General features: G+C 46.9%; 1 protein-coding gene across 1 annotated transcript in view; it reads right to left on the bottom strand.

Annotated features, from left to right (window-relative positions):
- Positions 1-342: 342 nt before the first annotated feature.
- HPSE (heparanase) overlaps positions 343-27,066 on the bottom strand; it is a 77,439-nt gene continuing 50,715 nt past the window's right edge. The window contains exons 8-12 of the mRNA XM_075849818.1: positions 14,703-14,809; positions 8,505-8,619; positions 6,851-6,978; positions 1,930-2,073; positions 343-1,258 (exon numbers count right to left, since the gene is read on the bottom strand). Coding sequence (XP_075705933.1) covers positions 1,099-1,258; positions 1,930-2,073; positions 6,851-6,978; positions 8,505-8,619; positions 14,703-14,809 — 654 coding nt within the window. The 3' untranslated portion in view covers positions 343-1,098. The remainder of the gene's footprint in view (positions 1,259-1,929; positions 2,074-6,850; positions 6,979-8,504; positions 8,620-14,702; positions 14,810-27,066) is intronic.

The raw sequence follows: 27,066 nt of genomic DNA, 5'->3' as shown, positions 1-27,066 counted from the left end.
ATTTTAATGCAATATGTCACCATTACAGCCATTGAAATAAACATATGTGGAATTTCTGGAACCTGTAAATTGGTGTATTAAACATTTTCCCTTTTAAGCTACATGCACACGTTGCATATTTTGCTGCAGAAAATACGCAGCAAAACCGCAGGAAACCTCAAAATGTGCAGGAAAAAAAATTCACCTGTAGGTCCGTTTTTTGGTGAAGTGTTTACATTTTTATGCGTAAATCGTGGCGGTTTCATGCTGCGTGTTTTGTGTGTATTGACCCTCATATATTTACATCGCTATGCTACTTGAAAAAAAAAAAAAAAAAAAACACATTAGGGAGATTCATCAATATTGTTTTAAGATTTTTTATTTGTTGTAACAGTTTACCAGCAAATTGTGCCAAATCCATCAAAACCAGTATAATAAAACATGTTAGACATGTTAGGAATCTTTCTCTTCTATAGGACTCCTCATGGCTGGATTATTTTGCAGCCTCCTCTTAACATCGCCCGTTTTTCTAGATACATTTCAAATAAGTTAAGTTTAACACACATAATACATTTTGTCACACGCCACATACTCGGCTTTGTTTGATGCAATTTGTGCATAGTCTTTGTAAATCTTCATGAAGGTATTACATTTACACACAAATTACATAACTGGATTGGAATCCAAAGCTTCTGCAGTTGATGCCTCAAATTTCTGTAACATTAGAAACAGTGTGAAGATGTAACTTGAAGCTCCTGGGCCCCAATACAAAATTGGTAACAGGACCTCCCACCTACCATTTATAATACTGGTGTCTTCATATGTGGTAGAGGAGCTTTTAGGCCCCCTCATGCACCAGGGTTGACGTGTGAATGCTAGCTCTGCACCCCTCTGTATCTACACTAGTTTACAAGAGAATGAATGATAATGGCTTAGTCAAAATTAACTGTAATAGTACGGATATCTCATTGTATTGCAAAAACAAATTCGATGTTAATTTTGAATATCAATTCTAGCAGCAAAAATGTTTACCTGAGAAGATTAAAAAAAAAGGAATTTCTTAATCTCATAATAATAGCTATAGATCTTCTTAGAGAAACCAGCCATTTTATTCAGAAGTCATAGACAAGCGCTGGCCTTAGCACTTTTTACAACAAAAAATCCAAAACTCATAGATGGTAGAATAAGAGGAGAGCCTGGATCCAATTGCTTCCCATTTAAAGCCGGCAATGTCTTTTCATCCACCATCTTTAAAACTTGGCCGTTCAGCAAAACGATTCTAGATAAAGAGGAGAAATACTGGCTTTAGTAATTAAATGGTATCATTTCACAGTAGATCATTAGAAAATTAAGAATAAGAAAATTAAGGAATGGCACTATATGGCATTTTTATTACATAAATGGGTGCCCTAGTTTACACCGATTTACTACTATGGGCAACATGTGCAGTAGTAGGCAAGGGGGTCCACCACCATTGTACAATAAAAATAATAGCGCTCCCTACTGACTACAAGATTAAATGCTAGGCAAAGCTGTGTACAGACCCTGTATAACCGCACACACAGATCCATTACATTCACTGAATTACAGGCCCATAGACATTCCCTGTGCTACTGCATGGTGCCTCAAGGAGGCACCGCATTCTACCCTAGAAGCAATGCAGGAGAGAATACCTGTATAATACAACAGGCTATGGAACATGCCACAATTCGGTTTCTCACGGATTCCGTATAAGAACATAGCAGTTTATAAACACTATATTATGGATCCATGTGTATAGGCCCTTATAAACAATGGATTCTCTTCAAGACCACATTTCCCCTAAATATTAGTCAGTACGTGAACTAGAAATAACATTATAGGGCTGTTACAACTGGAACTGTAGGGAACACCGTGAGTTAGCCGATAATCTATTGTACATGTGGGACTCATGTTTGTCATTAAACTTACGTAGAAAGTAGTCCTGCTTTTCCGGGCAAAAGAAGATATTCATCCACAAACTTTCCAGACAGGAAGATTGGCAACTGCATTTCCTGAGTGTGGTTGAGCAAGTTCATGGCAAACAGTGTAACATCTCCCACTTTGTATTTAGGGCTGATCGAGAGAGATCGTTGACAAAAAACATAAGCTTGAGTACAATACAACATGCAACAGAAATACAGCTAAAGATTAGTTTTAAAGGGGTTGTCCAGATTTTAGTTTTTATTTTTATCTATTTGTAGAATAGGAAATTATACAGTTTTCTAATATACATGTATTAGAAATTCTGCTCACATACATGTCATATAATGCATGAGGCCCCTGTCACAGTAGAATGGTATAGCCCACGGATTAGTCTTGTGTAATGAATCCACAAACTAACTGCATAGGACTAAACATATCATCATTTATGGGACACCTAACATTCAGTTTGCAACAGTGTTACACAACATACTGTACATGTGTCAGAGCGAAGTGAATAAGTCTAAGGCCAGGATCACACACAGTTTTGATGCAGTTTTCCGCTCAGTTTTTTTAGTCAAACACAGTAGTGGACACAAATGAAAGAAGATGTGTCAGTCTTTTCTTTATACCTTTCCTTCCTTATGTATCCACTTACTTTAGATTAAAATAAACCGATCCAAAAACTGCATCAAAACTGTGTGTGATCCTGGCCATATGGTGAAATAATGATGAACAACTACTTCACTGTGCCTGTATTTACGGTCTCTGGAGGATTTATAAAATGGCTGTAGGTTGTCTCTAGGGGATGTTGTCATGTTGTTAATAAAGTTAAATATAAAAAAAAAAACACACACACACACACACACACACACACACACACACACACACACACAGTGAGAAGAATGTAAGACACTGACAGACATGAGATGTTGCTGTAGGTAGGAATACTTTATCATTTCTGCTCCTCAATAACCTATTATTTACCGGTTATATACCTGGACGGTGTTACCTGAATGCCAGAGGTCACATGATGTGGGTCACATGACTGCCGCCATCTTTAGTCCATTCAATTATTCTAGAGATGCATTTCTATGGACTAATCTGTGGGCTATACAATTTAATTTAACCCCTTCCCTCTTTAGCCACTTTTGACCTTCCTGACAGAGCCTAATTTTTCAAATCTGACATGTTTCACTTTATGTGGTAATAACTCTGGAATGCTTTTGCCTATCCAAGCGATTCTGAGATTGTTTTCTCGTGACATATTAGACTTTGTTACTGGCAAAATTTGCTCGATATGTTCAGTATTTAATTGTGAAAAACACAAAAAATTAGCAAAAATTTTTAAAAATTAGCATTTTTCGCAACTTAAATGTATCTGCTTGTAAGACAGGCAGTTATACCACACAAAAATGTTGCTAACTAACATCCCCCACATGTCTACATTAGATTGGCATCCTTTTATTTTTCTAGGATGTTACAAGGCTTAGAACTTTAGCAGCAATTTCTCACATTTTCAAGAAAATTTCAAAAGGCTATTTTTACAGGGGCCAGTTCAGTTGTGAAGTGGTTTTGAGGGCCTTATATAAAGTCCCAATAAGTCAAGCCCATTTTAAAAACTTCACCCATCAAAGTACTCAAAACAGCATTTAGAAAATATCTTAACCCTTTAGACTTTTCACAGGAATTAAGGCAAAGTAGAGGTGAAATTTACAAATTTCATATTTTTTTTGCAGAAATTAATTTTTAATTCAATTTTCTTTAGAACACAGAAAGTTTTACCAGAGAAATGCAACTCAATATTTATTTCCCAGGTTCTGCAGCTTTAGGAAATATCCCACATGTGGCCCTAGTGTTATAATGGACTGAAGCACCGGCCTCCGAAGCAAAGGAGTACCTAGAGGATTTTGGGGCCTTATTTTTATTACAATATATTTTAGGCATCATGTCAGGTTTGAAGGGCTCTTGCAGTGCCAAAACAGTGGAAATCCCCCAAAAGTGACCCCATTTGGGAAACTACACACCTCAAGGAATTTATCTAGGGGTATAGTGAGCATTTTGACCACACAGGTTTTTTACAGAAATTATTGGAAGTAGGCAGTGAAAATTAAAATCGAAGAAAATGTAGGTTTAGCGAATTTTTTAGCTGGCAGAGTACATCAGGGGCATAGTCAGGTGGTATAATAATGGGGTAAAAAAACAATAAAATAATCCATAGATGTGTGTTACGCTGTGACACAATCCTTTCTGCACAGGCCGGTGTCGCACTGATATATGGCGTCCTTTCTTATGCCCCTTTTAGTCCACACTCCGCACCTTTGCAGTTTGGGGAATTTTGCTGGTAAAGTGTTGTCCTGGTATAATACGGGCACCCTCGCTTCCAGCAGATATGTTTGGGACCTCCACTTCCTGGTTCCCTAATTTTAGGTCCTTGATAAATCGCCTCTTGAAACAGAAGAAATGTTCCCCTCGGGCCGGCACAACTGCATATTTTTTATTTCTTATTGGAGCCATAACTAATTTTATTTTTTCATAGACATAGTGGTATGAGGGCTGTTTTTTTTGCAGGACGAGCTGTAATTATTGGTACCATTTTGGGGTACATGCGACTTTTTGATCACTTTTTATCCTATTTTTTGGGAGGCCAGGTAAACAAAAAAAACGCAATTCTGGCATAGTTTTTTTAGTTTTTTTTATACAGCGTTCACCATGCGTTATAAATTACATGTTAACTTTAATCTGCGGGTGAGTAAGATTCCGGCGATACCTAATTTATAGAACTTTTTTATGTTTTACAACTTTTTGCACAATAAAATTACTTTTGTAAAAATAATGTATTTTTTCTGTCGCCAAGTTGTGAGAACCCTAACTTTTTTAGTCGACGGAGCTGTATGAGGGCTTGTTTTTTGCGAGACGAGCTATAGTTTTTATAGGTACCATTTTTGGATACGTGCGACTTTTTGATCACTTTTTATGCCAATATTTGTAGGGCAAAGTGACCAAAAAACAGAAACTCTGGTATAGTTTTTTACGCTGTTCACCGCAATAAATAATAAAATATTTTGATACCTCAGGTCGTTACGGTCGCGGCGATACCAAATATGTGTGGTTTATTAATTTAATTTTCAATAAGAAAAGGATTGGATAAGAGAAAAAGGGCGATTGTGTTTTATTTTATTACTTGAAACTTTTATTGTTTTCAAACTTTTTTTTTTTTCGCTTTTTTTTTTTTTACACTGTTTTAGACTTTTTTTTACACTTTTTCTGAAGTCCCACTAGGGGACTTGAAGGTTCAACTGTCTCATATTTTTTTTCTAATATATTGCACTACTTACGTAGTGCAATGTTTTAGATCTGTCAGTTATTCACTGACAGCAAGCCGATTAGGCTTCGCCTCCCTGCGGGGCCTGGTCGGCTTCCATAATGGCAGAGCAGGAGGCCATTGTATCTCCTGTTGCCATAGCAGCAGTCGCCAGTCCTGATTGCCTGTCAGGGCTGGCGATCTGCTTGCAACTGCTAAGATGCAGCGATCGCTTTCGAAGGGGTTAATGGCAGGGATCGGAGCTAGCTCCGGTTCCTGCCGTTACAGGTGGATATCAGCTGTAACATACAGCTGACTTCCACCGCTGATAACGCCGGATCAGCTCCTGAGTCGGCGCCATCTTGCCGGCGGCTACGGAAGCCGATCAGGCTCCGCCGTCGGGCGGGTCCTGACCGGCTTCTGTGCTAGGCAGACCGCGAGGCCAGTATTAGGCATCCGGTTGCCATTGCAGCCACCGGTTTCCGATGAGCTGCAAACACCTTAAGTGCATCGATCACGTTTGAGCGCTGCACTTAAGGGGTTAATGGCGGGGATCGAAGCTAATTTCGGTCCCCGCCATTACAGCTGGATGTCAGCTGTAAGATACCGCTGAGATCCGGCGATGATGGCACTGGCTCAGCTTCTGAGCCGGTGCCAAACATTTGGCGTAGGGATACGGCAATTTGCGGGAAGTCATGGCTTTCCATGGCGTACCCATACGACAAATGTCGGGAAGGGGTTAATTTTTTAGACAAAGGCAACTACACCGGTATAAGAAAGGTGTGTGATCCGAATTTTAAATATGTATCTATTCGAAATCTGTATGGTTTCCTATTCTATAAATAAGTTATTAAATTAAAGTGGACAACCCCTTTAACAAATATACATTATCGGAAAATAGATGTTAGATACGTCTTTTATTTAATTAGTATGTGCCTTTCTGCTAAGACTATGTTGACATTTGCCTTGGAGGCTCCAGAGCAAATTCCGTGAAAACGAATGACGCCACGACACAACATTGACAATCAACATTATAAGTCAATGGAGTTCGTTAGGCACTGGTGATATCTGTCGTAATAGGGACCCGTCCCTACATCTTGGCTTCCATTATAAATGGTAGCCATAATGCAGATGTGAACAGAGCCTATTACTCACTAAACATAATCCATGTCACCAATTTTTGTCACCCATCCCAAGGGAAACTTAACAAGTTTAAAAATTAAATGGATAGTTGAACTGGCTCTTGATATAGTTGTGTAAAATTTCAGATAGATTATAGGTATTTGTTATTGCTATACATTGGATAATTCCATTTTGAGGATTGCTTTATATTAGTTAAGTTCAATAAGAATGCAAAAAAACCCCTGTATTTTCCTATCTTCATATTAACGCCCATGGTTTTGGAATGGGATGTCCAACAACCTAATATATAGGTGTGATGCCCAGGTGTCCAGATACATTTTCCAGATAGTGTATTTAGCATAGCAAAAGCCGGTCTATCCTGGGAAAAAATATTTTGGTAACTAAAATATTTACTCTATATTTAAATAAACCCATCTGGCATCCAGCTAGTCTAACGAGAAAGATTCTCTTGAAATAATATGTAAAATACGGTTTTATACTTACTTGTTAATATTCGTGCAATGTAGATAAACCCGCATTTTTTCCACATTTACATTCTTGGAACTCTTAAAACTGGCATTCAAAACAATGGAACCAACCAGTTTCTTAAATAGCAGCGACAACCAATAATCCTAAAGTGAATGATATATTAGATTGTAAGTATTCGTTTTTTTTTATAATAATATCATCTACACTCTGTAGCTCAGTTTTGCTGGTATCTCGTAAAAGGTTTTAAAAAAAATAATTTAAGTATCTAATAGATATAGCACCACTGTAACACATAGCATACATTGCCTTCTAGTATACAACACATTACAGTTGCTGAAGTCAGGGCCACATCATCCATGAGGTGAGAGGAGCCTCTTGCCTCAGGCGGCAGTGCCACCCCCTCCTGCACTATAATTGTATCTGCATCTATAGGACACAGATACAATTACTAGCGCTGGCAGGGCAAGGAACATTAGTTCCTTGCCCTGTCATTCAGAACTTTTCAATGACGCAGGCGGCACAATAACATCATCGCGCCGCTTGCATAGTTCAGCTCCTGCAGATCTGTATTGCTAGAGGACAGCGCTGAAATTGGATCAGGCGATTATGTAAAGTTGTTTTTTTGTTTTGATTTAGTTAACAGTGTGAGTGGTTTTATTAACAAGGGGCAATTTATACAGGGGGCACTATCTGCAGGGCATTCTGGGGGGGACAGTATCTACAGGGAACCCCGCTCTGGTGCCGAATTTATGTAGGGAGCCCCGCTCTGGTGCCGAATTTATGTAGGGAGCCCCGCTCTGGTGCCGAATTTATGTAGGGAGCCCCGCTCTGGTGCCGAATTTATGTAGGGAGCCCCGCTCTGGTGCCGAATTTATGTAGGGAGCCCCGCTCTGGTGCCGAATTTATGTAGGGAGCCCCGCTCTGGTGCCGAATTTATGTAGGGAGCCCCGCTCTGGTGCCGAATTTATGTAGGGAGCTCGGCTCTGGTGCCATATATATGCCAGAGCTTGGTTCTGGTGCTGTACGTATATAGGATATATTTATAATTACAAAATTGCAGGGCAGATGGAATTGTTGCAATTCATTGTATATTTAATGGGAACCGGTCAGGTAGCTTTAACCCCTTATATGGCCACCTTGCAGTACTACATGATCTGACTATATTTCGAAACATTCAGTGTATGCGGTTTCAGATGCAGCAAAATATATAATCAACTATTAAAACGGCACAAACTGTGTGCTAATTACACTATAAAGGGTCATGTGGTGGTGCCGCTATCCTGAAGAGTCACACAGTCCTGACTACAAACCCATCTTTCCATCCTTGAGTGCCCCTGGCTGTTCTACATCACTACCGGTCTCCTCCAACTTTCTCGGATGAGCCATCGCATGGGCACGCAACACGCAGCGAGGTGTTTTCTGTCTGCTTCATTGCTGCATTGCGAATGCCAGTGGAGTACAAGGCAACAGCGTATCCAAAAGAGTTGGAAGGGGCTGGTAGTGATGTACAAAAGCCTGAGGGATGTCAATTAAGATCTGGGGAGCGCCCAATTTAAATTATTGCCTCAGGCAGCAGAAAAGCTAGAATCGGCCCTGGCTGTGGTGACGCACATACTGTATGACAAGCATTGTTGTTAAGATAGATAGAGATAGATCGATTGATACTTACAGGTAAAGGTTCAAAATCAGAATCCACCAGATTGTATGAACCAGCACCGAAAAGGGCCTGCCTCATAACCACATCAATTCCAAGTTTAGCAGACATTCCCAGCTTGTCTAGCCACCTGTTTTAAAAAAAAGGTAGAACAAGAGAATTATGGATGGATCTAAAGTCTGTAGACACTCATTTTGCCTTAGAAGACAAGCACTGCATTAGCACATGGACCATATAATTGCCAGAGAGCAAGTGAAGGCAGCACCATCCTGGACATAGACCTCACATCCAGAATGTATTACTTGGAGGAACACACCCACAGGAGAAAGTCTAAAAATAGAGCAGCTTACAAACGGAATATCAGGAAGTCAAAAAATTAATAAGGGAATAGACATTGAACCTGAAACTTTGTGCACCTTTTTTTAACTCCAGGTAACCGCTAACACATGATAGGTCATCAGTATAGGATTGTGGGGCTCCGACACCAGGACCCCTCACCGATCAGCTGTTCAAGCTGCCTTCGAGCACCAGATGTTATGCAGTGGCCGGTGTCGAAAGTAGATGGCTCCGTACACTGTATAGCGGCCATGCTGCAGTACTGCAACTCTGCTTCTATTCGCTTAAATGGGAGAAGAGCTGCAGTACTGCAGCACAGCCCCTATATTGTGACCTAGCAGACATCTGAGGCCCGGAGGCAGCCACAACAGCTGATCGGTGTGGGTTCCGGCTGTCGGACCCCCACCGATCATATACGGATGACCTATCCTGTGGATAAGTCATCAGTATGAAAAACAACTCCATGCCCAGACAACCCTGCTTCAAAACGTGTCGCCTATCTAACCTAGCACCAGTAAACTATTTTAGGTAATTATTGGTGTGTGACACAATTCTACAAGAACAAAACGAACATAGGGCAGTGCCAAGGGTTTCATCCGACTTCCTTTTTCTCTAGCTCTGCATTTGATCTCTGAACGCAAGCTGCCCTGTTCGGAACCCAGACTGCAGCCTCAATACTGCGACAAGCTCTATTGGATGTTGTGCTCCGAACATCAGGTCAGCATAACTGATCACGCATTACCGTTGATAAAAATCGGATGATGCGGTATGTGCGCTGTGTGTGTTTATCTTTTTTCTTCTAGCAGATCCTGTCGGAAGGTCATCAGTATGAAAAACTGCCCTTTGCCCGGACAACTCCTTTAAGTTCTGGAAAACCCCATTTAAAGAACATCTCTTCCTTAACCACGTCCGTACCGCCCATAGACTATAAACGTCCGGGCGGTCCGCAATTAACTCTGCAGGGCCATTCTAGGACGTCCTGCAGAGTTAGCAGGTTTGCCGCTCCCCGGCGGCCTTTAGCTCCGTCATACAGCTGTCTCTAGACAGCTGTATCATGGAACTTTAACCAGAGACCACACAGCATGGTCTCCGGTCATGTGATCGTTGACAACCTGTCACAACTATCACATTGCTCCTCCCTCACAGCCTGTCGCAGCGATCACCAGTTGAATCTTCTCCCTCTCTGGCAGACTGCCAGTGAGGGAGAAGAATAATGTAATATGAAAAAAATAAAAAAATTTTTCAATAAAACTTCTCTATAAATAAATTTGTCTATCTGCTACACGGCGACTTTGGCCACGCACGACACAGATCGACCAGCCAAAGATCGCTATGTCCCGTAGACTACATTGCATGTAATAAAAGTCAATGTGGTTGTGTCGCAACGCACAAGTTGCCACGACATGACAGTTGCAAGAAATCCAAACTGTCATGTCGCAGTTACTTGCAGGTCGCAACGCGACCACATTGACTTTCATTACTTGCGGTGTAGGCTATGGGACATAGCGATCTTTGGTCGGACAAGCTGTACACGAAGCATTTTGCTGGCAGAAAAAAATCTGCCTCAAAATTCCTGAAGGAATTTTGAGGCAGATTTTGACCTGCCTGCACTTTTTTGCCATGTTTTTCGCCGGAGGCCATTGAGGAACGCGGGCGTAAAACGCTTTTTCTGCCTCCCAGACGCCCGGGAAAAAAACATTTTTGGCTGTATATTAGTGCGGATTCCGACGCGGTTTCCATGTCAAAATCAGCACTAAAAAACCTCTGTGTGAATTGGGCCTTAGGGTGACGTTAGATGTGGTGGATTTACTGCAAATTTTACCCGCGGATTTGCGCAGGCCAAGTTTGCAGCAGATTACAGTACAAGGCAAGTAGATAAGATTTTACAAAACTCATCTACATGCTGCAGACATTTTACACGGCAGATTTTCAAATCTTTGATATGGTCGTTAAATTAATACCTTGGGGTCTGCTTTCCATAAAATAATCATTTTTGGAGTGTCAAAGGGGTTCTCCAGTCCACAAAAATTGATGGCCTATCCTCAGGATAAGGCCCTATTCACACGACCGGGTTTCCCGGCCATGTGATGGCCGTTCAAAAAACGTCCGTCACACGGCCGCAGTAGGAACAATAGACCCCAAATGGCCCTATTTTCAGCCGTTCTCCCGGCCCCAAACACTATGGCTGGGGATTGGGGATTCCGCTCCAGGCGAAGTCCCTGCCTTCACTGTTCATATATGGACACAGTGACGTCAGGGACTTCTGAAGCAGAATTCCCACCGCTGTAGCCGGGGATTCTGATCCAGAAGTCCCTGCCTTCACTATCCATATATGGATAGTGGCACTACCTACAAGGGGGGCTGCGTGGCACTACCTACAGGGACGGCTGCGTGGCACTACCTACAGGGGCGGCTGCGTGGCACTACCTACAGGGGGGGCTGCGTGGCACTACCTACAGGGGGGCTGCGTGGCACTACCTACAGGGGGGCTGCGTGGCACTACCTACGGGGGGGCTGCGTGGCACTACCTACGGGGGGGCTGCGTGGCACTACCTACGGGGGGGCTGCGTGGCACCACCTACGGGGGGGCTGTGTGGCACCACCTACGGGGGGGGCAGTGTGGCACCACCTACAGGGGGGGGCAGTGTGGCACCACCTACAGGGGGGGCAGTGTGGCACCACCTACAGGGGGGGCAGTGTGGCACTACCTACAGGGGGGCTGTGTGGCACTACCTACAGGGGGGCTGTGTGGCACTACCTACAGGGGGGCTGTGTGGAACTACCTACGGGGGGGCTGTATGGCACTACCTACGGGGGGGCTGTGTGGCACCACCTACGGGGGGGCAGTGTGGCACCACCTATGGGGGGGGCAGTGTGGCACTACCTACGGGGGGGGCAGTGTGGCACTACCTACAGGGGGGGCAGTGTGGCACTACCTACAGGTGGGGCAGAGTGGCACTACCTACAGGGGGGGCAGTGTGGCACTACCTACAGGGGGGGCAGTGTGGCACTACCTACAGGGGGGGCAGTGTGGCACTACATACAGCGGGGCTGTAGCAGTATCTACAGAGGGCAGTGTGTGGCAAAAAATTTACTAATGAAATTCATCCGATTTTAAAACGGACAGGGAAAAAAAAAGGATGCAAAATGGGTCGAAATTGCCCGTTGAAAACGGAAACACGGCCCGGAACGGATGCAAGACGGCCGGTAAAAACGGCCGTTTTTATCGGCCGTCACCCGGACCTCATCGTGGGAATAGAGCCTTAGCCATCAATATCTGATTGGTGGTGGCCCGTCTCCCCGCAGATCAGCTGTTTTGATGCTCGTACCATCGTCGCTTCCCCTTCATTTCCTTTACTGCTCACACGGTGAATCGCAGACACACTTGTAGCGGCGGTTCACAGTACTACAGTATACACTTGAATGGTAGAAGGCTCTAATACTGTGAACCGCCGCTACAAGTGTATCTGCGATTCACAGTGTGAGCAGTAAAGAAAATGAAATGGAAGCAGCGCTCGTATAAGCACTGTGGCCCCTTCGAAACAGCCGATCGACAGGGGTGCCAGGTGTCGGTCCCTGACCGATCAGATATTGATGGCCTATCCTGAGGATAGGCCATCAGTTTTTGTGGACTAAAAACGCCACAACATCTGTAATAGTCGTACGGTGTCAGCGAAACAGCTTTGGAATTTTTTTCTCTAAAAGCCAGTTTGCGCACCATTTGTTGTAAGCGCCACCTTGCGCCCAGCGTGTAAGAAATGCACACATATTTGGTATCGTTTAAGTCGGTAGAAGTTGCCAAATATGTATTCAGGTGTGTTTACCCAGTGGCATGCACCAGATGTAAAAAAAAAAAAACACCTAAAATCACACATTCACATTTTTTTCAAATTTATTTTCCATTTTTCCTTCCATATTTTTTAAAAAGTACAATGTATCTATTTATTTATTTTTACACAATATGGAAGCCCAATATGTTCTGAAAAAACAAGACCAAATACATGCATGTTGGAAAAATAATAGAACAACAATTTGCTTTTAAATTGGCACGTAGCTAAAACTTAAAAATGGGCCTCGTCAGGAAGGGGGGTAAAGCTCATGGTCAGGAAGTGGCTAAAAAAACAACAAAAAAACACATGATCTGTAAACACCACTTATGCACAGAGTTTTTGCCCATAGAGAGGAAATGCCTCTAACCTGCATAATTCTGACCCTCTTTTTCCATATTATTGGTCACCTGCCCTTGCAGTTTATACAACGACCAGGCACCGCCTTCTAACTATTAGGCGTTTAGACAGTGTGGCCAACTAATATAGGATTCTCCTCTGTCAAGCTGTTAAAAATTCTTTATAAAAAGGTAACCTTCCAGCAGCTTTATGCTGCTCCCTCTGAGGGCAGCATAAAGTAGTGACAGACACGCTGATTTCCGTGCTTTGTCACTTGTGTGAATGTGTACAGTGTGGGGATTAATCCTCAAGTTAAAGGGGAAATGTGAGTTACTTTACATTAAAATTGTATTTTGCCTATGGTATTGTACATGGAACATATGTGCACTGTACCTTTTAGCAGTGCTGTTTATTTCCACCCACTAGGTGGCGTTCCAACAGAGGTCAGTCTGGCCACTGAGATGACAGCATTGTAGAAGGAGTGGTCAAGTTCGGCCACTCTGAAGACATTGCACATCTAAGGCTGGGTTCACACGACCTATTTTCAGACGTAAACGAGGCGTATTATGCCTCGTTTTACGTCTGAAAATAGGGCTACAATACGTCGGCAAACATCTGCCCATTCATTTGAATGGGTTTGCTGACGTACTGTGCAGACGACCTGTCATTTACGCGTCGTCGTTTGACAGCTGTCAAACGACGACGCGTAAAAATACAGCCTCGTCAAAAGAAGTGCAGGACACTTCTTTCAGACGTAATTTGAGCCGTTCTTCATTGAACTCAATGAAGCACAGCTCAAAATTTACGGCTGTCAGAGAAGCCTCGCAAAATGCGAGGAGGAGGAATTACGGCTGAAAGGAGGCAGCTGTTTTCTCCTGAAAACAGTCTGTCATTTCAGCCGTAAAAGCCTCTCATCGTGTGCACATACCCTTACAAATGATCTTGCGTTTTCTTGACTTGTTTTTCACAGGTTTGTCAAATAGACTTGCTGGCTTTAAAAAAGTAGGCGCTGGGATGTACAGCCTGGATGCAATTTTCGGGCTGTGATCAGTCACTCTGTAACATCACATGAGTGATAATGCACGCATGGAGGTGCACGGTGTCATCGCGTTGGGGGTGGTACTTAGTTAATAAAACGGTGGTGAGCCCACCAAACCGTTTTCAGTGTTGGAAGAAAGTTGGTGTGACCTGGGCTCTATTGCTGTATTGGAGAAAGTGTGAGGAGACGGTTGCTGGAAGGAGAAAAGCTGCTGAAAAGGGAGCGGTGGGTTGAGGCCTGTGCTTCCTCATCGTCTGGTGTCCGTACGTGTGAACAGTGGTGGGTGATACTAAACCTTATTGCCAGATCGAGCCCCGGGATCAAGGAGGGATGCTCTTGACCCTGTTTGCAACAAATCTACAGCAAGTCAGCCATCTTAGCCTACCTATTTAAACAGCTCTCTCCCTATGCACAGTAATCACTTCCCTTTAAGGGTTTCTAAGGCTCCTTTCACTTTTGCAATGTGTACTAAGGCCTTGTCCCATAACTTCAGTCATGAAGAAAAAAGGTATACATTAGTATATACTTTTTTTGTTTTAACAAACAATAGCACAAAGTCCTATGCTATCCCCTTTGCTTTTCTCATTAAGCATTATGTGGCGGGAGGGTAAGTTCCCAAAAAATAAGACTGCGTATGATAGTTCTGCGCTAACTTTGAATTTATTTACTTACATAAATCCGTCAATATATGTATTTGATAATCCTGGGGATCCCCCACCATATGCTGAGCTGGTTTCACCCAACCAGACTAACTTCCCTGGAACAGTTTCATTTACGATCTAGAACAAGAAAAAAAAAAAAAAGGCAACACTAACAAAATAATAAGAATGCTGTTACAATGCAGCCACAATCGTTTTTCTAAAACACTCTTATTTTATTAGACAATATTACTTAGTCCCCATGATTTATCCAAATGAGTCCAAAAGCTCTTTAACCTCTGTGAAAGTGATTAAAATAATATTTAAATTATTTCATTTTGTGCAGCAGCCATCTTGTTTGGAGTTTCCATCTTGTTTCTTTTGTAACGAGACAGGTTTGTATGTTTATCTTTGGCCTTGGTTCTCATGAAGCTTGTGGAAAGGAAAGGAGAGGGAGTGAGATTAAAAAAAAGGGGAGACACGTTTACATATGTATGCGAGTAAAACTCTCCCATCTCAGAAGAACAAAAAACTGTTATATTCTTGCCAAGAGAAATAAGCCACCAGCAAACCTGATGTAAGAATTATAATTATGCATTTGAAATGTATCGTAGGTCTGTAATTGGCTGAATCTGAAATATTGTCACATTGCCTCTGATTGGTTAACATCAAGCCTACATCCCATTTAAATGCTATTATTGTAATTGAGTTTGCCAATAAACCTCAGAGGAGTATTTTGAGCATACCAGCAGCGTCTGTTTGTCTAATTCCTCTCTCGATATAATCGATAAAACATGATTTGTACCTGGATAAAATCACTGGAGGGCGGGTATCGGATGACATACCCATTACAAATTTCAGTCGAATATATTTTGGCTCAGTTGTTGCGTGAACAACCTCATGTCAAAATTTACCTTGTTGCCCAAAGTAACTGATCAGAGCTCGGTTTTCATTTCTTAAACTGCTCAGAAAAAATGAAAGCTAATTGGTGCCTATGGACATCAAGGCCGGCTTTTGTAAAATCACAGCAAAAAATGTGATTAAACCACATAGAGGGAACACACCCTTATATACAGTAGAGTAGCACTAATAGTAGTCTATAAGAAAAAGCACTAAGCGTAAGGCCGGATTCACACAATCGTGTTCGGTCCGTGATATACGGTACGTATGTCGGCCGCATTTCCCAGACCGAACACACTGCAGGGAACGGGGCTCCTAGCATCATTGTGATCTAGGACGCTAGGTGTTACTGCCTCTCCATGGAACTACTGTTCCGTACTGAAAACATGATTACAGTACGGGACAGTTGTCCAGCAGCGAGGCAGTGACACCTAGCATCATAGATAACTATGGTGCTAGGAGCCCGGCTCCCTGCAGTGTGTTCGGTATGGGAAACGTGGCCGACATATGGACCATATATCATAGACCAAACACGCTGGTGCGTGGGAGGCTTAAGCGAACAATTATAAAGAACTGCAAGGCCATGATCAGGGGACTGTAGAGTGCGTACACTCCTACCGGGGGCATGTGACTTCACCCACTCCCCTTCCCCATTATTGGCCATACCCTTTATCAAACCCCCGTCTCTATAATAAAACTCGGACACTTGGGTTGGATAAATTTGGCCACAGCAGCCATTTTATTTACAAACAAACATAATGAACAACAATTTACAAATGATAATAACAATGGAAGGGGAGTCCTTGGAGCTACAAAAGTCTGTCACCAAACAGCCCACCTGCATCGTATTTTACTCCCAGCCGTCACCCTACTGGCTCAGGGGCACCGTTATACCTGCAGTTGGCTGACCTAAACCGCAACCACTCCCCGGGACACCACCCAGCAGGAGTCCAAATTGACCAGACTACAAACCATAATAAATTGGGGAGGGACCATACCCCCGATGAATCCCCCCCCCACCCACAGTAATTTAGCACCAACTCAAAGGACCCCCAATCCACCACACGAACATACTTAGACACCTTTAAGTATGCGAGCCCCCACCCAGCAAGAGGGCCCTTTTGATACCTTCCTGCAAACGCAGAGTCCACAGGTCAATCCACACGGCCGTCAGGTGCACACCATCACCTAGCCAATAATTCCCCAGGCCATCCTCTAAGTCATAATGACGCACGAAGACCCACCCGTTTCTCACCACGAAACTGCCCGATTAACCTTGACCCTGGCTTTATTTAAACCAGACACCGACCTGGCATGCCACCAAACCTTACGCGGGACAGTCTCCGACCAAACCACCTTAACTCCCGGGAAACTGGACCACAACCCGAGTAGATCATATTTAATATCCCTAATCAATTCCTGGAAAGGACGACTACCCAAATCATTACCCCCGACGTGCAAAACCAAGACATCCGGGGTCGTATCAATCCACGCAAACCTATGCACATCAGGCAACACCCAACTCCACATCATCCCTCTCCTCCCCAGCCACCGCACAACTACCTCCTCCCGCCGAAAACCCAACTGCCGCCCGTCCAGACGAACATCAGCCCGCTCCGCCCCCCCCAATGAACATATGAATGCCCGACGATCCACACCAAACGGCCCGAGGGACCTGGAAAAGAAAACCAACTGATTAAAGAAAAACTATGTACGGATGCAAGCGAAACATTGAGGAGGCGGGAAAACGAAAGGGAAGGAGAGAGAAGAGAGGAGGGATTACTACTGAATCATAGAAACTGAGGGCGCACATACAGCTGAAAACGGCAGGAATCCCATCGACCTATCCACTTTACCACCTCCTCCCCCAACCCCCATGACACTGCCTCCGTCGCCACCCCAATACGAAATGAATGGGGGGAAAACAAAAAATCCTCCAATCCCAACTGTCGTAGACACCTACGAAAAACCCACGTAAACTGGTACCGGGACAGAAAGGACCCGTCCTCGTGACACAACAAATGTCCCCTCAGTACCGGTGAAACCTCTCTGTACCCCGCAAAGCATGCGACCGGGCACATCCTGGCCCCCCTGGCCACGCCCAACACCACTCTCTTACCCCGACCCCCCTAATCCGTCTTAGAACGCCGGATCCAGAATTCCACACTCTGATCCGTCAACACCACATCTTCCATCCTCAACCCTCCAGGCCTCCTTGTGTTGGGCGCCACCAGCTCCCCGACCCTCATGGCCCCAAAAAACGCCCACGAGAACGCCAATCTATACAGAGTCCCCTCGAAACTAGAAAAACAAATGTCACCCAACACCGCCCACAACTGTTCCAACAACATAAAAGACACTGGGCACCGACGGTCCGGCAACATCCTCCCCTTCCTATACCCCCTCAGGGCCTGGCCGACGAAAAAACATTTTGTAACATCCCTGTACCCCCGGAGCTTAAAACCAAAAGCCAGAGCTACCACAAAGCGATTAACCTTGGACACCGACCAGCCCGCAATAGAGACCTGACCCAGAAAAACCAACAACGCCACCACCCGATCATCATCCGTCCTTACCCCATCCAGAACTGCCAGCCAACTTTCCCACTCCCGCCACGCAGAATCATAAGCAGCCCGAGTACCCGGAGCAAGCAAGGCCCAAATCAATTCTCCTGCGGCTCGTAACCCAGCCCCCACAGCCACTCCGGGCAAGAGATCCCGTCCGCCTCCGCGTCCAGAGCCACCATCCGGAAACGTTCCCACTGCAAGCGAGAAAGAGAATCTGCAATGTCATTCTTGATTCCCGGCACATGAACCGCCACAACCCAAGCGTTCAACGACAAGCAACGTAAAACCAAGTTTCTCAACAGCCGAACGACCGGGGGGGATGAAGCAGACACAGTATTAATAGCCCCCACCACACCCAAGTTGTCACAATGGAACCGGACCTTGCTGTCCCGAAACCTCTCACTCCAAATTTCCACCGCCACTACTATGGGAAACAGCTCAAGGAAAGCAAGTTTCTTCACCAAACCCAACTCCGCCCACTTCTCTGGCCACCGAACCGCGCACCACTGTCCCTTGCAGTATGCCCCAAATCCCACGACTCCCGCAGCATCTGTAAACAACTCCCAATCCACACTGTCAACAACCGGGGACACGATTAAGGACTTCCCATTATAACAATGCAAAAACTCAAACCAAACTGCCAAATCCGCCCTCAGCTCTTTAGTCAGATGAATAAAATGATGCGGTGCCGACACCCCAGCCGTCACTCCCGACAGCCGCCTGCTAAAAATCCGGCCCATGGGGATGATCCTACATGCAAAATTGAGCTTTCCCAACAAGGACTGCAATGCACGCAAAGAGATCTTACTCAAATGCCTGGCCCAATCCACCTCCGCCCGCAAAGCCACCAATTTGTCCTCCGGGAGCCGACACTCCATCCTCACAAAGACCAGAGAGGAGCTAGGCCCCTCTGTTTTGTCCTGGGCCAAAGGCACCCCGAACCTCTTTGCCACCCACTCCATCGTGCTCAACAAAGTAGAACAAACCGAAGAACCATCCGGACCAACACACAGGAAATCGTCCAAGTAATGTATCACCGACGAGACCCCCGCCACATCGCAAACCACCCACTCTAGAAAGGAACTAAAAGACTCAAAATAGGCACAAGAAATCGAACACCCCATAGGGAGGCAGCGATCCACAAAATAAGCCCCGTCCCAATAACACCCTAACAGCCGTAGACTATCAGGATGCACAGGGAGGAGGCGAAAAGCCGACTCAATATCCGTTTTCGCCATTAAAGCCCCCATCCCATAATGGCGCACCCACGCAACCGCCGCATAAAACGATGTGTAAACCACCGAGCAAAGTTCCGGAGAAATACCATGATTAACCGATCGCCCCCGCGGGTAAGATAAATGATGTATGAGCCTAAACTTATTCGCCTCCTTCTTGGGCACCACCCCCAGCGGTGACACCACTAAATCTGGTAATGGGCAACACTCGAACAGACCCGCCATACGCCCCAACTCCACCTCCTTCCGCAACTTATCCCCAACTACCCCCGGATACTGCAACGCTGAATGCAAATTACGCAAGGTAAACGGCACCTTGTGTGCGGGGGCAGGGATACGGAAACGAACCCGAAAACCATCCAATAATAAACTTGCCCTGGACCTATCAGGGAATCTATTTAGAAAGGGCTCCATTTCTTCCCACCTCACCGGCGTCCGCCCCTTGACTAGCGCCCCTGGCCCCCCCGTCCTTTGCCTTTATGAAAACATTTAACCGCAGGAGGAGCAGCTATGTTTAAACTTACAACCCGGTCCGAACTTACACTGGCCCTCATTAAACTGCCAGCAGAACCCGGATTTTCCTCCTGCCCCACCTGAACCCCCACCAGAAGGCTGACCCGGCCCCACTCCCAGGAAAGGACTGGCCAAAGCGCACCGGAGCCATGACCCGCAACCATAACCCAATATCTTTGTTATCCCATCTAATGTCAGGCCGCACTGCCTTCCGCTGTCGGAACTGCTCATCATAGCGCAGCCACGTCTGCCCGCCATAAACTCGATGAGCCTCCCCAATAGCATCCATGTAACAGAAGAGGCCGGAACAATGTTCAGGCGTCTTCTGTCCAATTACGCTCGCCAAAATCGCAAACGCCTGCAACCAATTGACAAAAGTTTGAGGAATCAACCGATACCGACGTTTTTCTTCCTTCTCTTTTTTGCTTTCCAACCATTTCCCTTTATCTAAATTAAACTTCTCCAACGGCAACAACGAAAAAATGTCAACATATTCGTCCCTCCATATTTTCTCCCTTACTTCAGGCTTCAGATGCGCCCCCAATGGGCCTTCAAAACAAACATAGACCTCGCCCTTCGCCTTATCATCCAACCGCAACTCATCCACCGCCCCATCCTTTTCCGTCTGCACCGACACCGCCACCGCCGATTCACTAGACACCCCCCCCCAGCTCCACATGGCGTGCTATCCACCACTGCAGGCCCCACCGACGGCCCCACCCACGCTGAAAGCGGGGAGGGGGAACCCAACCCCCCCCTCCGCATCGCGCCAAAAGCTCACGCACACAACCCAACAATTCCCGAATCCCCCCCCCTCACCAACCACACTCCCTGGACTCCCCCCGCTAGACCCCGGCAACCCCGTGGGCGCAAGTGAACCCCCATCCCCTGGGGACCGAAATATAGCAGGCAACGAAAAAGTAGGAGACATCAACTCACCGGGCAGCGCAGGTGCTGTGTCCCCACCAGCCTGGGCGAAGGATCCATCCAGACGTCTCTCTTGGTCACCAAACTCCCAGTCGTCAACTTCATCCTGACCAGCCGGCCCAGGACAAGCGCCGCACGCCTGATATCCACGACCCTCCAAGGGAGTGCTCCGGACTAGCGCAGATGAACTGGGCCTCTCCGCCCATCTGTCGGGGGCCTCGTTCACTCCGCGGCCCGCAGGTTGCCGCCCACCTGCCCGCCGTGTCACCACCAACCGTGGCACACGCCTGGAACCCGTGACATCATACTGGGGACAGGCGGGCCGCCCGACTGGATCATCGCCAGCACGGCCCACCGCAAGTCCTGTATCCCGTCGTCTGGAGGCAGAGGGTGGTCCCAGCTGCAAGGGCGCCTGCCCCCCCACCTACGCTGAGCCAGGCCGGCTTCCAGGATTCCTCTCAGACCGGGCCGTCCTGCTCCCGGCAGCAGAGCGAGGGGCCCGGCCTGGAGGGTCCCTCGTGGGGCTCCTTACCCTGCGCCTGGCTCATGGCATTACTTCTGGGCTCAACCTCTCCAGAGGCCTCGTGCGACGGGACCGCCGCTGGGGAGGAGATGACGGCACCGCCTGCGCCCCGGATCCAAGCACTGACACTTCCTCAGCTCCCGCCCCTGGACCAGAGGGCTCCACTCGCTCCTCGCCTCGTCCGCTCACCGTCAAGCTCGAAGCCGCCGACAGCGGGCCGGAAAGCCCCAGCCCCTCCGCCAGCCAAGCCATGCCTCGTTCTGCCACTGCCGCCCGGAGCTGTGTAAGTAGTGCATCCATGCTTTAAAACAGTACAGAACAAGCTTTCTTGTGCTGCTAGGTGTAATGGCAGCGTCCTTCCTCTCTGCCACACTTAAGTATCCTAGCCTCGCCCCACTAACCTCCGCCCCCTAACCACCCCTCCTAACTCCTTAACTCCTTCCCTGCCTACATCCCTGATCATGGTGGCCTCCCCCTAGGGCATTCTGCCGGGTCCAGCCTGTACTGAATCACACATGTAGTTTTAAAGTCGCTTTTGTTGCAGTTTTCGGCTCAGTTTTTTTAGCCAGAGCCAGAAGTGGATAAAAAAGGAGTGAGGGTATAAAGAAAAGGCTGATGCATCTTTTTTGTGTCCACTTCTGTGTCTGTGTCTGGCCAAAACAACAGAGTCAAAAACTGCGTGTGCGTGATCCTGACGTAAGGGAGGATGCACATGTGGCAGATTTTGTTGCAGAAATTTCTGCAACTGAAAACCAGTTTTCATTCATCTGAAAGGGGCTGTTTCTGCAGCAGGCGCATGGAATTTTGCAAGTTCCATTCAGATGAATGGAACGGATATTCAGTCGCAGATATTTCTGCAACAAAATCTGCTTCAGATTTTATTACATGTAAATTTTGTTGTGGAGTTTGCTGCGGATTTGCATGAATTTTACCTAAAATCCACGGCATTTCTGTGACAAAATTGACATGCCTTGGATTTGAAAACTTGCAGCATGCCATGATTTCTATGCAGATTTTTTGTCTGCTACATGTGGATGGGTTTTTGAAAACTCCTCTAATCCTGCCGACGCCTATCTCTCCAGAGATGCCAGCACATGCGGCCGTCCTGTCCCACAGTGACCACTAGGGTGCGTGCACGAGCTCTGTCCAGTGTTAAAGAGCCAGAGCGCACACGTGTGAGATTGAGCCGATTGCTCCCAGATCACCCCGGACTATAAGAAGGGCCCTGCCCCTTCCTTCTTTGCCTGAGTGTTGTCTGTTCCTACCCATGTTAGTCTTTGCAAATGGTCCCTTGAGTGTTTTCCAGTTCTCTTTCCTGCTACCTGTATCCCGTGCTGTACAGAGTTGGAGATGTGTTGTGTCGCCTACTACACCCGCTATGTTTCACCGCACCTGTTGTCTGCCATCTGCTCGAGTTCCATTCAAGCCTAAACCATCGCTACTGTCTGCATTGCCACAGGTACCTTTATCCGAACTATAGACATTGACCTTGTACCATGTTTGGCCAGCTGCTATCCCGCTACGGCGGTACGGCCCAGTGGGTCCACATACCCACAGATCGTCACAGTACACTTAGGCCATGGACCCCACTGGTCAATCCAAGACCATGACGACGTCACAGGTGATGCGGGCGGATATGCTTGACCTCCGATATTGACAGGACCAACTCCTCCAGGCGAACATTATTTCACATTGGCTGGATATGCAAGCTGCCGTTCCTCCTACTACACCTCCTGGCAGTACAGATCCCCAGGTTTCTCTGCCACTACCTCATCGCTATGATGGAGATGTGAGGGCCTGCAGGGGATTTTTGAACCAGTGCCAGATCCACTTCAGTCTGTATGCAAGAGCATTTTCCACTGACGACACTAGGGTCGCTTTCATCATCTCTCTCCTCACTGGCAGGGCCCTAGCATGGGCGAACCCTATCTGGGAACGCCAAGGACCAGAAACCAGTGTTTTCCAGGGGTTCCTACGGACGTTTCGTATAGTATTTGAGGAACCTGGATGAGTCTCCAGCCGCCTCCTTGCTGAACCTTCGCCAGGGAGACACTTCTGTGGGCGAGTACGCCATTCACTTCCGCACCCTAGCGGCAGAGTTGTTATGGAACAACGAGGCCTTGCTTGCAACATTTTGGCAGGGTCGGTCCCCCGAGATTAAGGACAAGCTTGCCGTCCGAGATCTGCCATCTACCCTGGACGATCTCATTCTTCTGGCCGCCCAGATCGACATAAGGATCAGAGAATGGTTCCAAGAGGCTCGTCGTGAGGGAAGACTCCCTAGCCCGGCTCCCACATTTCAGCAACCCCTGCTGTCCTCATGAGCTGTTCCACCTAAGGAGTCTCTAAAGATGGACCATCTCAAACGGTCAATCTAGGATAGACAAAGCAGACGCACTTCGTGACTCTGTATTGTCGCCTCGGAGAACATATTGTGCGTTTGTTGCCCCAGAGGCCAGAGAGACCGCAGTACCTAGGATTGGTTGGAGAGACAACCCTAGGTGGTACGGTACCAAACAAAGCATTCTGTTCCAAGGTGACTATTCCTGTGACCTTAGTATCTGGCAAGAGGACGCATCGGGTTTCTGCCTATCTGGACTCCGGGTCCACTGAAAACTTCATCCAGAAGGAGCTAGTGGATCATCTCCAGTTGCCCGCAGTTCCCCATGAGACATCTTTGGACTGCCTCTGCCTGATCCGTTTGTGTCTAAGACCAAGCCGTTAAAGCTCCAAGTTGGAGCCCTTCATTCCGAACTAATTTCATTTCTTGTTTTGCCCAAAGCTATCAATCCTGTTCTGCTGGGCCGACCTTGGTTTCTACTGCATGCCCCAGTCCTGGACTGGAATTCCAGAAAGGTTCTCCAATGGGGCTCCAAGTGCCTCGGTCGCTGTCTATTGCAGATCCATCCTGTCCAGCCTCCTCTGCCTCGGTCATTGATGGGACTGCCCCCCCATTTCGCTCAGTTTACAGATGTCTTCAGCAAGAGGGAGGCTGAGAAGCTGCCTCCACATCTGACTTATGACTGCCCCATTGAACTGGTTCCAAATGCCTCTGTCCCGTGGATGGGTATATCCTCTCTCCTTGCCAGAGTCTCTATCCATGTCGGCCTATATCAAGGAGAATTTGGAGAGGGGTTTCATACGAAAGTTTTCCTCCCCAGCCGGGGCTGGGTTCTTCTTCGTTAAAAAGAAAGACTGATCTCTTCAACCCTGCATTGACTACCGTGGTCTCAACCAGATCACGGTCAAGAACAAATACCCGTTGCCACTTATATCCGAACTGTTTGACCATATACGAGAAGCCAGGATTTTTTCAAAATTAGACTCGCGTGGGGCTTATAATTTGATCCGAATCTGTCAAGGGGATGAGTGGAAGACTGCATTCAACACCCTAGACGAGCACTACGAATACCTGGTGATGCCATTCGCACTGTGTAACGCTGCAGGAATTTGTCAATGATATCTTTCGAGATCTCCTCTATGTCTGTGTTGTTGTTTATCTTGATGAGATTTTGATTTTCTCCCCAGATCCGACGACTCATCGGAGGCATGTCCGTCAAGTTCTACTGCGATTAAGGGAGAATCGGTTATATGCCAAGCTGGAGAAGTGCGTGTTCGAGAGAAAGTCTCTACCCTTCCTGGGCTACGTTATCGTGGATCAAGGTCTCAAGATGGAATCTGAGAAGGTAAAGGCCATCCTGGAATGGCCACGCCCTCAAGGCTTAAGGGCCATACAGCATTTCTTGGGATTCATCAACTTTTACTGGCAGTTCATCCAAAACTTCTCCTAATTGACAGCTCCCATCTCTACCCTCACCAACAAAGGCATGAATGCCAAGGTGTGGACTCCACAGGCAGAGGCCACATTTAATAGCTTGAAGACTGCCTTCACGTCAGCCTCAACCCTCCATCATCCTGATGTATCTCGACAGTTTTCGTTGGAGGTGGATGCCTCCTCTGTTGGTGCTGGCGCACTTCTTCAGAAAGGTCCCAAAGGCAAGTCAGTGGTATGTGGCTATTACTCTAAGCTTTTCTCTTCCCCAGCGCTACTACTCGATTGGGGATCGGGAGTTACTGGCCATCAAACTGGCCCTGGAGGAGTGGAGACACCTACTAGAGGGCGCAGCTCATCCCATCCTGATATTCACGGACCACAAGAACCTCACATATCTCCAGACGGCCCAACGGCTGAACCTCCGTCAAGCCAGGTGGTCGCTGTTCCAGTTTGAGCTCCACTACCACCCTGCCGACAAGAATGTGAGGGCCGATGCCTTGTCCAGGTCATTTGAGACAGAGGATACCGTTCGTTGGGGACACAGCTCTAGACTGGCAGGTCACCGTCAGTTTTGGTGGCCCACGCTACCCAAAGACATCATGGACTTTGTCTCCTCCTGTACAGTGTGCTCAGCAAACAAAGTTGCTCACTCCAAACCAGCCAGCCTGCTCCAGTTGCTGCCTGTGCCCAATGCTCCCTGGCAGCATATTGCAATGGACTTCGTCACGGATCTGCCTCCCCTGCTGGATGCAGTACAGTCTGGGTGGTGGCGGACCGATTCTCTAAGATGGCTCATTTTGTTCCGCTGACCGGCCCACCTTCTGCTTCTCGACTGGCCAACTTGTTTATCCAACACATCTGTCGCCTGCACAGCCTACCTCTGCATATCATGTTCAGTTCACCTCAAAGTTCTGGAGGGCCCTCTGTAAACTCCTCGATATAAAGTTCGACTTTCCCTCAGCCTACCACCCCCAGTCCAATGGCCAAGTTGAGAGGATCAATCAGATCATGGAGAACGATTTACGTAATTTTATCTACAGGCAGCATGATGACTGGGTGCAGCTTCTTCCTTGGGCCGAGTTCTCGTATAACAACCATACTAGCAAGTGCACAAATCGTTTATGGACAAGAATTCCTCTCCTGGTGTCAGTTACGTCGCAGGTGTCCACAGCTGACTCTGCTTTCAGGGACTTCCTGCAGATCCGGCAGCAAACCCGATCCTCTATTCTGCTGGCGGTCGACCGCATGAAGCGAAAGGCGGACACAAGGAGAAGAGAGCCACCTCAGTTTCTTCCGGGTACCAAGGTCTGGCTGTCCTCAAGAAATATCCGCCTGTGCCATCATGAAAATTCACTCCCAGGTTCCTCGGACCCTTTGAGAGCCTGCAGCGGATCAACCCGGTCTCTTATAAGCTTCGGCTGCCCGCTACCCTCCGGATCCCTAACTCCTTTCACGTGTCTCTTCTGAAACCTGTGGTCCTGAACCACTACTCTAAGACTCTTAGCCCTGCAGTTACCCCCAGCGGTTCTGCCAAGATATTTGAGGTTAAGGAGATCCTGGACACCAAAAAAGTAAGAGAAAGAACCTTTTATTTAGTAGATTGGAGGGGGTTTGGTCCAGAGGAGAGGTCCTGGGAGCCAGAAGAGAATCACAATGCTCCTGCCCTCATTAGGAAGTTTATCTCTCGTTCTGGTCCCAAGAAGAGCGGGCGTAAGAGGGGGGATACTGTAACGTCTGCGGTCGCTGACCACAAACTCCTCTCATCCTGCCGACGCCTTTCTCTCCAGATATGCCAGCACGTGCGGCCGTCCTGTCCCGCAGTGACCACTAGGGAGCGCGCGCAAGCTCAGTCCAGTCTTAAAGAGCCAGAGCGCACACATGTGAGATTGAGCAGATTGCTCCCAGATCACCCCGGACTATAAAAACGGCCCTGCCCCTTCCTTCATTGCCTGAGCGTT

Source organism: Rhinoderma darwinii, chromosome 1 (assembly GCF_050947455.1).
Source record: "Rhinoderma darwinii isolate aRhiDar2 chromosome 1, aRhiDar2.hap1, whole genome shotgun sequence".
NCBI classification, from domain to species: domain Eukaryota; kingdom Metazoa; phylum Chordata; class Amphibia; order Anura; family Rhinodermatidae; genus Rhinoderma; species Rhinoderma darwinii.
The sequence above is the reverse complement of the archived record's forward strand: the minus strand, read 5'-3'. Positions and strand labels throughout refer to the sequence as shown.